The 11,621-nt window shown below is 49.1% G+C and overlaps 1 protein-coding gene across 1 annotated transcript in view; it reads right to left on the bottom strand.

Moving 5' to 3' along the window:
- CLUH (clustered mitochondria homolog) overlaps positions 1 to 11,621 on the bottom strand; it is a 47,064-nt gene that overhangs the window by 23,100 nt on the left and 12,343 nt on the right. Inside the window, exons 4-12 of the mRNA XM_019510945.1 lie at positions 10,711 to 10,987; positions 9,978 to 10,132; positions 8,615 to 8,740; positions 6,450 to 6,597; positions 5,569 to 5,661; positions 4,247 to 4,941; positions 2,741 to 2,958; positions 1,932 to 2,036; positions 766 to 866 (exon numbers count right to left, since the gene is read on the bottom strand). Coding sequence (XP_019366490.1) covers positions 766 to 866; positions 1,932 to 2,036; positions 2,741 to 2,958; positions 4,247 to 4,941; positions 5,569 to 5,661; positions 6,450 to 6,597; positions 8,615 to 8,740; positions 9,978 to 10,132; positions 10,711 to 10,987 — 1,918 coding nt within the window. The remainder of the gene's footprint in view (positions 1 to 765; positions 867 to 1,931; positions 2,037 to 2,740; positions 2,959 to 4,246; positions 4,942 to 5,568; positions 5,662 to 6,449; positions 6,598 to 8,614; positions 8,741 to 9,977; positions 10,133 to 10,710; positions 10,988 to 11,621) is intronic.

The raw sequence follows: 11,621 nt of genomic DNA, 5'->3' as shown, positions 1-11,621 counted from the left end.
CCCAGCCACTGCCACAGCTGCTGCTCTTTGGGCAGGCTCAGCTCAGAGAAGAACAGCAACCTAGTGAGAGTAGACAAACAGGCAGGCTAACTCTTCTCTGCCTGCCCCCCCCTTGGGCAGATGCAAAGGCAGTCACAAATAAGTGACTGGAGTGGAGTGGAGGAGTCCTGGGGGTGCAGGGAGAGCCCCAGCAACGGGGCAGGGGAAACTGGGGGAGCCTCAGGAGGGGCAGGGGCAGGGGCAGGGGTAGTGAAGGCAGCAGCTCTCCTCTGTGGGCTGCACAGGTGGGGGGAAGAGCTTGCATGCAGCTGCTATGTGCAAGGCGATTTCTGTTACTGTGGGCTCTGAGGAACTCTGCTCATTAGCAGATTCAGAGCTAGAATAGGTAACAGCAAGATGTGCAGGGGTCAGACAGGGTGATCTGCGTGGCTCCTGGCCCTATAGCTTTGATAGGCTCCAACTCTTGGTGGCATTTCTGAAATTACTAGTGGTAAAATGCATTGTTCTGAGGGGGGTGCGAAATATGCCTTTGAACAAAAGGATGTGAAAGAAAACCCCAAACACTCTTGCACCAATGCCTGCATTGTTCATTGTACTTCATGACCATCGGCAGAACTTCCCACTGGCCAGCACGAGAATCCAGCTGTTGTCTGAGATAAGAAATTACTGCACAGCTGTGTTGACAACTGCTTTTCAATAAAGATCAGATGTGAAGCCTGCCTTTCTTGGAGGGTGGTATTAGTTCTCCCCACCCCTGTTCCTTACCAAGCCTGGAATTTGGCACGAGAGTACGAGAGCAGCAGCATCCTTTAATAACTGTTTCTGATCCTGCACTTCCTCTTTGCTGGATTCAGGGAAACGAACTCCTAGGAGGGAAATTGAAGATCTGAATAAGAGATGGACCTGGCACAGGGGTGCAGTTAATTCAGAGAATATATGCAATATGAGCAAGCAGAAAGAAACCCAAGCAACTGTGCCCTTTCCCACTTTGAGGATGCCCCTTCAGATCTACTTCTCTTGCAGAGCACTCAGCAGCCCGCCTTTGCTAGAAGCTGCGCTGTTCTGTCCTGTACCCACTCTTCTACATTGCAAACCTTGAAGGCTGGGCCCTATTCTTTCTCTGCATAAACAGGCAAGATTTGCAAGTGCTTAGAATACCTAGTCAGCAAGCCAGGGTATTCGTCAGATGGACTGACTGCTCTGCATGCCCCGAGAGCTCTCAAAACCCTTTCTACCAACAGATCCAGGTTAAAATAAACTGCCTTCAAAGCTGCCATATCAGCAAAGTCAAAGTGCTGTCTCCCCCAGAGCTTTCAGCAGGTGCCTGCATATCACAACTGAGGACTGTTCCTATATCAACTGACAAGGTTGAATCCAGGTCCTCCGAGTCAGTGGGAACAGCACTCTTGCTCCCCTGCGAAGGCATTTCCAGGGTTGTGCAACACATGCAGCATCAAGGCTCTCATTTGCAAAAGGAACAGACAGGCTCCAAGCAGATCGCGGCCAGCTTTCACTCCTTGTAGGCCAGGCCTAACCCCACCCCCAGCTACGCGTCAGCCCTGGGAACTGTTTACACAGAAAACATGAAGGTATGGCTCCATGTGGTTTTTCCACTTCTTTTCATGTGGTCTAGCAGCTGCAGCGCTGGAGCACCAGGATCAAGTGCCCTGCCAGCACTCTGCAGACCGCTAGCAAGTGTTTTGTGACCAACTGGTGGGAGACTCCTGGCTGCCTGTCCTCAGTGGTTCAGGCACTACAATCAATTACATCTTTTGGAGCAGCTTGGAGAATCATGCATCACGCCCACCCAGCCAGATGGCAGCAGGACTATTTGCTAGCAGACTAACGAATTCTTGAAGACACCTGGCTGCTGGTGGCTCGGCACAGCTATGCTCTACAGCAGCATCCAACCGGTCACTCTGAGCTCATACCTGGCGAGAAGATATCCGGGTTAAATCGAATGTCAAATGACGTGTCGCTAATGGAGCCAACAGCCTTGCACGCATTCCGAATCATCTCTCGGCTTTTGGGATCCACTGGGTAAGGAAGGAGACAGAGATTTTGTCAAGGTGGCAAGAACAGTGCATGGTTGTAGAGGAAGCCAAAGCTGGATGTGGAGGCAAGTTTTCCAGCTGATAACTGAAGTTGCTGCGTCATCTTCAAGAGCCAAACTAGAGAAGCACCTGGCAGTATGACATTTTCTGGGAGCATGGAGAGAGACTGCTGAATTCAATGTTAGAGCATACAGTGCAGAATGAAAGAGGCACTGCAAAAAATCCCAGGGAGTTTCAAGGGATTTTTAAAGGGGCTGCACAACTTCTATTGACTTTAGGTGGGGCCTGACTGCCTCACCCCCAAGCTCTTCTGAGAATCGCAGACTAACCACACAGTAGCCATGGAGAGGACAGTGCAGCTTTAATCGCTTTTTCTATGCAGAGAACCAGAGCAGCTGGCAGACTGCACGGGGCCATAGGTCAGTGCCTCCTACGCTGACAGCTTTGCTCCATGTTAGTATTCAAGGTGCTCACCTACTCCTGTCCCTGGAGAGCTGCGATGGTTAATTTATTAGCGTGCGAACACTACCACATACAAGTCAACATGCGATGGAGACAGGCACGGCATTTTAGTGTGACCAAGGGCGTGGAGATTTGTGCCAAGCCCTCCCCTTGGAAGCCCTCCGCTTGGATTAGTAGCAGCTATGAAGGAAAACCTGCCAATCCTGGTGCAGAGCAGCAAGTACCTGTTCCATCGTCAGAGGCAATGGTCTCCGCCAACTCTTTAACCCTATCTAATCCAGTCACGCTCTCCTCTCTTTTACTATCCTCCGGTTCAGCTTTCTGGCCCTCCTCAGTGCCATTCTCTGGGGTAGCCCCGTTTTCCAGCACGCCGGAGCTCTCGGGTTTGTCTGCCTTCTGCTGCATCAGCTGCAGTGCAGCTAGTTTCATGAATAAGAGATACCTACAGTGAAGGAAAGGAGAGATTGTGCTGAATCAACAGCTCAGGTCTCAGAGCAGCCAGACTCCTAGACTACACAACCATCCCGAAACCTGGCCTTTTGCTTCAGAAGCCAGGATCACAGTGGTTAGAGATGGAGGAGTACAGGCAACCCCCTCCAAAAGACAGCACAGAGTCTGTGGGTAGGTGACATCTCAAAATATTGGAGCAATACTATGCTTGACCTGGGATGCAGGCTGTGCAATCTGATGTGCCAGCCCCAACATCAAGAGATGACACAGTTCTCATTAGGCATCATGTTGGGAAGTGAGCTCTGCAGTGGTCACAGGGCTCTCTAGCACTAGCAGCAGGATGCAGCTTTGGCAGTTTCCTTTATCTGATTCCACATATCAACCATTGCAGGACAAGAAGCCCAGCAGCATCATTTGCACAAGACCCTAGTTAGAGACTGGGGCTCTTGGCTGCTTTCCCCAGGTCAGCGAGTGGAAGTGCCTGCAGCCAAGAGACAGGTTAATCCAGGGAAGCCAGCACCGAGGGGAACCCCTTGATGTCCCTGCCAGTTCAGTAGCTGGGACTTCCCCGACCCTCCTCACCACCCCAAGTCAGCCCTGAGGCAATGAATCAGCATTGCCACCAGGTGACGGCAGGAATACCACAGATCCTGTCTCTCAGACAAATGAGATCTTGATTCTGACCATACATGCATGATAACTGAATACCCTACAGCCTTGTGCATGGCACTTGGAGCATTAACCACTCAGTGGCTCAGTCACATTGCAGTGCAGCCAATTACAGCATTCCTGCAGTTTTTAACAAGATCCGGCATCATCATTAACAATGCAACCGCCACGTTCCACCCTAGAGGTGGTCGCAACGATCTCTGAAGGCACGTGCCTCCCACACAGTACTTCATATTTAAAGCACCAGGAGATCCTTTGAATGGAAACATCATCCTCAGTATGCAGCACGCAGGACATCTTTTAGAAGATCCTTTCTCCAATCTTCTAATAAAGAACTGGAGATTATAAGCAGAACATCTTTCCCCAGCTCCCTATACCCCTGCCAGGCTCCCTACTGTTTCAATCTTTCACTAATTAAGTTTTTATAATTGCATCTGCAAGGCCAGGAGGTGGGAGAGGGGAGGGGGGCGTAGATTTGTGGTACGGTAACGTATGCTCTGCTGCGAGGTGGCTGCCTGCAGGTGTCTGGAACAATACTGCGTGCGCTCTCACCCATGGAAATGCCACCAGGCTGCAGGGGGAGGAAGGGGGGAAGAATCCATTTAGCTCACCTGTGTTCGACAAAGGCATCCACAAGCTCTTGTCTGAGACAGCAAAGCTTGTGTCTGTGCTGCTTGGGAAATCCCATTTTTTTACATTCTTCTGGCATTTCCTCCCCGTCTATGGGAAGAAAGTTCAGGTCAGGGGGGAAGGTGCGGAGCAGGTCGAGGATGTAGTGGCGCCCGTCATTGCCGATGATGCCCTTGCATTCCACCGATGAGCACAGCTCCACCTCCTCGTTCTTGTCGTTCAGGACTTTGTGCTTCTGGATCTTAAGGGGCCTGCTGGTCTTCTCAAGCAGCTCCAGGTACTTGGGGTGCGAAACCACAGTCTTGCCAAAGTCTATTGACCCATATATGACGCTCTGCTCCTGCTCCCGTTCCAAGATCCCTGGAATAATGGACTGTGCCGTTACCCGGTAACCTCGGTAATCCACCACCACAGTCCCCAATGTGTAGAGCCCCTCCACATCCACTGCGCTGTAGGTCCGCACCCCATTGAGGTCATTGGTGGGAGCCACATAGGCAGCAATGTCTCCTCCAAAGTCCTTGTAATGGTCACGGACGTCAAAGCCCAGGCTGAAGAAAATATTGTTCCAAATGAACATCTGCATCTTGGTCTCCTCGCTGGGGTTGATGGCCATGACATTGCCATCAATGACAGCCATGGCTCCCCTCGTAGCTGCTGCGGTGAAGTCGCTATGGACCTGCATGCAAGGGGTGGACCATGAAGGCAAGACAGAGACCTAAGCAAAGACTGCAGACTCCCCATTCCCCACATCCTCCTGGCGCCTGGCCCTTGCCCTGCTGAAAGTCTCCTCATCACTTATCACCCACAGCAGATGATCAAGGCCAACTGGTTTGCCTCAAGAGCTTGGCTAGTATTTTGATACCTTAAGGATCAGCCCCAGTTCCATAGCTGGGCCACTTTGGGATGCTACAGCAGAAAGCAGTCTGAAGTCCTGATCAGGAGCTAATTCCCTTCCTAACCTCTGCGCCTGGCTTGCTATACATCACCCTAACCCTCTTGAAGCACTGTCATGTGACCTACAGCACCACAAGGCTACGAGAAGCCTGCCTCACTGCTGGCCACAGGAGCCAAGCAGGGAGCCAAGGACAAGGAGCACATCTCTCTGCAATCAGCACAGGATGGGAGAGGGGTACAAATACAGATCCCAGCCCTCAGTTTAAAACTGAAAGGAAAGCATCTGTGTTTATGAGGAGTAACCAGGAAGCCTAAGTGAGAAGCTTAGTGCACTGTGCTGGGCTGGTAGAAGAGTGAAGTAGGGTAGGACCTTGGGAGTGCTTTCCAAATCCCTCAATCCCAGGATTACCTTGAAGATGGCTCGTTCCCTTAGCAGCCTCTCTGGCAGGTTTTTGCGGGGCAGCTCTCGTGTGGTCTGCAGTTCCTCATTCCAGTCCCTGGTCTGAAAGAGGGAAATCCTTAAATGAAATCCTGCTTTGGAGAAGGGAAGGGAGCCCACATTTACAGCTCCCAAGCTGGTTCACGGGGGTATTTGCTACTACAGGTTAAAGGGTGAAGTCAGACTTGCACAGCAATCAGTCACTTCAGGCATGAATGATGTTGCTCATTTAAAAACAGCAAGGTGTGACAGATCTTGCACTGACTCGCACAGTTCAAGTCTTGCAGGAACACTGCAAACTACTCAGCTGGCCTAGGAGATTGGATTACATTTACACAGCGGTAGATGACCCCCTGCAGCATTCTTGGACCAAGGAACTGTTCACCTCGAGGCTTTTAGTAGGGTGTTTAGACCTATTTTCCCCATAAAGCTGGCTCATCCTGTAAGGAATTCTGTGCCTACAAGATTGACATTGGTTTAACATTCTGCACAACGAGTTCAATGGAGCTACTCAACGCCGAGCCAGGGTATAAGGTTTCGCAGGACTGAGTCCTCCAGAAGAGAGCCCTGCTTCAAGACCTTTACACACATGGGAAAGTTATGTGAGCAGCAAGACAGTTCTACCAGCTGGAGAAACCATTTGGATGTCAGGGCCCCTAGAATCTTTTCCAGGTTCAACTGAAACACATTGCTTGAGGGACCTCCCAGCTGCATGGCCACATTCATCCTGGACTTTGCATGGATACTGGGGAGGCTGTTATTCACTGGGATAAGATTAAAAACAGTTGTACAAATGGAAAAAACAGTAAAGATACCATTGCTGGCACCACTCCCAAAGTGTAGCTAAATACCTGTCCAGGTATGTGCTCTTCATAGCCCAGCCTTGAAGTATAAGCATCTTCTGCCCTCACACAGTCCATAGCATGTTCTGCCTGTGGTGCTGTCCAGCTGTACACCTGGAAGGGGGTAGCTATCCTTTCAAAGGGATGTCTCTGGACCCTAGTTTGGAGTGAAGGACTATTACAATTCTTTGCAATGAAGGATGTCTTGTATTTAGACAACTTTTCCTGTTCATCCACAACAAAGCTTGCTTTGATTAAGAATCACAGCCCAGCTAGTTCTACCCAAGAAGGGGACACAGCCAGATCTATTGGGAGACAAGCATCTCCCAAGCTATATCTGCATTCACCTGCTCACAGCAGCAGAAGCCTGGAGAAAAAAAAAATCAGCTGGGTTTTGGAGGCATAACATTTTGCCCAAAGAAAGCACTCTAGAGCAGCGTTTCTCAACCTATGGGTCGTGACCCAGAAGTAGGTTGCAAGAATATATGAAACGGTCACAAACAAAACTTTAAAAACGGATTCTCCTTTAAAAAGACATAAATGTGGGTTTTCCCTTGCAGGCTGGCAGAGTGCCCTCATGCCCCCCCTCCCCACACACACACTGTGGGGCTGGGGGAAGCGAGTCAAGAGTGAAGGGCACAGGCAGGGCCAGGGGGACGTTTTCTACTTAAACTATTTACTGGGTCAGGACTGGCGATCAAAGTTTACAAATGGTACAAAAAAGGTTGAGAACCGCTGCTCTAGAGCTCCCCATGTCATGCCAATACCAGCTCCCAGCCACATACAGCCCACGTCAGTTCTGCATGCGAGAGATAGGATTGTGCCTGGGTCCCCGGGGTTGCGTATAGCCATATGGGCTTGGAACCCACATGGCTGCATTATAAGCTACTGGTCTTGTTGCACATCCAGCAATGCAGCAAAAGCCAAGCTTAACCTAACAGCCTTCTGTACAGCTTCACTCCTCTCAGCAGGTGACAAAAATCCCATCTGCACGCATTTCTGGCCCAACAAGCAACAGGATAATCATTTTTTAAATGGCCAGATAGTCACAGTGGTGCATTTCAGGCCACTCCAATTTCCAGCCTTCATATAATGTCACTTTTGCCTACTTAATGAGACCAGAAGCAGGATTCTTGAAAGCCATACGATGCGCCTGTTAATTTATACCCTGCCGAGCCAGGCAGTTTAAGTGGACGCTCCCAAGAATGACAGATTTCGTACAGGACCCGCCATTCTGGAGCAGGACGAGTGGTTCCATGTAGAAAGGGCAGGGGAATAACACTGTCCATGAATGCAATAACAAGAGTTAGAAACAATCTGGGGAAATTTACATGCGTGAAGATTTAAATTGGAACGGGAGTAATTATTTTAAGCAAAGCCACATTACTTTTCTTGATATTGGGCTGTTCAGTTTTTATTTTTTTTGCTTCCGTGCAAGAACACCTGCTGGCAGGATCATCTACTCGTTCACTATTCCCGAGCTCAGCTAGCTTTTCTCCCCCTGCCCCACATTCTCTCTTTGGAGGCACCAATAGTAAAAACCTGGTTCAGGTAACAATCAGCTACAGACCCTCCTGGATAAGTGTCCCATCCTGAGGGCCATTGTATACCAAATCATGCTTCAGCTTCTTTCACAAGCTTCCTTGCAAAGCCAAGCCCTTTTTGGAGTTTGCATCCCACACAGAATATAACATTTCTCTCTCCTCCCCATCTTCATACATAACCGCATATAGATTACTCCTCAGTGCAGCGATCAATGGAGCTACACACTGCAGCTAGCATTGTCTCATAAAGAAAAGTTGTTCCCGTTCTGCCTCCAGCAGCACTTGTTAGTGCTAATTTACATGCTTGAAGCAAGTCTAGTCAAGTTGTCACTGCCAGGAAAACTAAATAAGGAGATTTACCATCTGGATCCCTGGGTTCCCCGAACAGTGACCAACCTTATGCATATGTAAGATTTAACTGCTTGTAAGCCTTTGCTACACAAGTGCCAAAGGTTGCATTAACCTCCACCAAGCATCACCCTGCCATACTAGTTTTGTGAAGTGGAGTGTGTTGCAATCAACACCTGCTTCAAAAGACAGACAGCAGCATCCAAACCCCAGAGTGCAAGCCAAATATCTAACCCATCACATCACTCAAGGCAAGCAGTGAGGGAAAAACACTACTGCTACCGTTTCTTCTGCAGAGTTGAAAAGTTTTTTTTGAAGGTCGGGCTGATCTGGTTAAGCAGCTCTACCAGGGAATGGCTGAGGAAACTGGGGTTGGCAGGCTTGGGATTGAAATTGTACGCTGTTGACCTGCAAAGGAATAGAAAAGAATCTCAATCTTGATGCTATATGTGAAACAGCTGCAGAAAGTCATGAGCTGTGCAAGAATGGAGACCCCATCTTCTCTGTGCGGTCAGATAGGCTGCAAGTGTCCCCTGGAGAGGCACAGACAGTCTCTCCACTCAAGTCACTGTCAACCTCCGTGAACCTGTGCCCCGAGAGAGGGCAGCAAATCCAATCCAGAAGCAGCTGAACCACCATTGGGTTCTGCGGGCCTGTGGTTTCCCTTCAAACTGGGAAGGCAGAGCAAGGATCCCCAGATGTCCAAATGTGTACCAGACCCGAACAGACCTTGCTCCTGCCAGTAATCACAAGGGCTCCACCCTTCCCCATTCAGCACCCAGCAGCTCCTGCTTTCGTTCTCCAAGAAGCTTTCTAAAAAGCCTTACAAGTCTTCTAATGCACCGTCAAGGAATGCTAACAGAAGAGTTGCCCGGACCAGGCAAACGAGATCTCTCCATGGAGATCTATTAAGGCAGCTCTTCTGATCTGCTGGCAGTGTCGCCTGAACTTTGAGAGTTAAATTTACAGCGGACTTTAGTCACCAGAGTTAAGCTATGCACATGCTTCAGTCTTTACTTTGAGCCCCATTGCTGCAGACTGAGGAAGGCTAAGGTCTCTTTCAAGTTATTTCTTCCGTAACCTGGGTTAGGTTGGGTTTCAGTAACTCACTCAAGTTGGAAGGAGGCCCAGATGTATAGTGCTCAACCAATATAACAGAAGTGCTCAACTAGAGAGGTCTCCCGTTTTACCGGTGTGACAGTTCCCATCCCCTGGGAAATAAACCACGTTGATTTGGATTTTCTTAGTCAATGACAGCCTTGCACTCTTCAGCCCACACATTTATGTTGGCCTAGGATATTATCTACCATGGTAAAGGATGAATAAGCAGAGCCTGTACTTGATTCAGTAAACTGATAGATTTTACATGGCTGGTCATGTTGTGCTTTACAGCAGAGTTGGCCATGAGATCAGGCAGGAATTCCTTCCTACTTTCATCACCCCTGCACAACAAGCTGAATATTTGGGGAAGGTGTTTATTCCCAAAGCATCAGGCACTTTAGAAAGACACTAGATGTGGCTGCTCCGGCATAGCAGCTGCTAAGACTTTATATAAACAGGCTACCAATTATGAAGGATGAAGAGGGGGCTCTTGTTCTAGCATGCTTTCTTTTCAATCAGTTAATGCAAACTCTCAATTACTCACTGATTCAAGTAAAAGCCTCTGGTGGATGCTGTGATGCTAACGTGTCGATCCTCCACAGTGATGACGTACAGGTACATGAGGTCTCCGTGCATTTTTCGGTTGCCAGGTGGGGGGTTCCACCCACTCATGGTCAATACCTTTAGGCACTGCAAAGGCTGGAAAAAGCACACCACACGAGAACTTCCACCTGCTGGCTTCTGTTCTGGAAAGCCACCCACACTTCATACTTTCCATGTGCAAGTTCTGTTTGCTCCCCAGCCCATACCCTGGAGGACCAGGGTTTACAAACTCCCAAGCTCTCAAAGCACTGCACACTGTAATGGTTTTTGTCACGCAATGTTCTACAACCTGTCTTTATACTCAATTTGTCTTTAGGCCACATCTATTTCTTGCAGCAGCAAGCTTAAGGGAAGCCCAAGGATAAATAGAAGGGATCTGAAGCTCCTCTGAGAAACTTTGCAAGAAGTAGAAACCAGAAGTTCTCCCTTCTCTCTTGCAGAGTGGGATCGCTACTGCACAGTGCTGACATCCAGCTTGTACAGTTTGCATGCAAAATGCTGGACCTTAAGCTTCCTTCCCTTGGCCCAGCCATGCTATTCAGGCATTGGTCCAGGACTCAGTGGAGCAAATCTCCTAGTAAGCTCACTGCAGTGCAACTTGCAATCGTAGAAGACTGCTGCCTTGCAAGAAGTGTCCTGGCTACCATCTTAAAAAATACACAAGAGAACTCTACCTTCCAGTCTCTGTTCTGGGGCTGGAGAGCACATAGGGGCCTCTCTTTGCTACCTGGCAGGATATGTTCAGGAGGGGTGCAGTCAATTTGTTCCATTTCGGTACCTTTCTTCTTCCGTTTTCCACTGTCTGAAACAGGGACAGACAGGAGATGAGTGCTGGAGGAAGACCACCTTGGCAATACTGAGTACAAAATCCTCTTGATGGAACACTGTTTCCTTGTAGCACCCTCCCGCCCACCACCAAAACCAAACTCAGGTTCTGACTGCTTCTTCAAGCTATAATTTAAACAGCTCCAACTGTGCAACACGCACCTGAATGCTGCACTCTGCCCCCGGCATTACATACGTTAACCACTGGGCTGTGGCTTTCAAAGAGATGTTAAGTGTCTAAACTCCTGCTGAAAGTCACCTATAGAATTTGGCCCCTTAACCCCATGAACACCTGAGCTCAGGTGTTCTCTGCCCAAGAAAGTAACCATTCTGCCCTGTAGGCAAGAAATAATACCTGCCTCACCAATGCACTTCAAGAGCAAGAATACTTTGCTTGAGTTGGGCCAGCTTTACACCCTGGGGCACCAGCAGCAAAACACTTTAAGTCAATAGGAGTAGCTGGAGTCACCTGAGATTCAGGTGATATATGCATGTTCCCAGATACACTGGTGCACCTAATGCTAGGACCTTGTTTGTGATAATCTGCAACACATTTCCCAAAATAAAAGTGAGCAACTAGGCCCCTTTCTGCCACACCTTCATGCAACAGCCTGGCAGAAGCAGTTTTGAACCATGGCCCGAGGAGGTGAGGGGACCTTAGTTTGTAAAGCTTATGTCAGAGATGCACAAACAGATCCACAGGGATTAAATGATCTGTTGAAAGGCACCAAGCAACAATGAATAGAGCCCAGCCCCCCCC

The sequence above is a fragment of the Gavialis gangeticus genome, unplaced genomic scaffold, assembly GCF_001723915.1.
Source record: "Gavialis gangeticus isolate Ggan-Ray unplaced genomic scaffold, GavGan_comp1, whole genome shotgun sequence".
NCBI classification, from domain to species: Eukaryota; Metazoa; Chordata; order Crocodylia; family Gavialidae; genus Gavialis; species Gavialis gangeticus.
The sequence above is the reverse complement of the archived record's forward strand: the minus strand, read 5'-3'. Positions and strand labels throughout refer to the sequence as shown.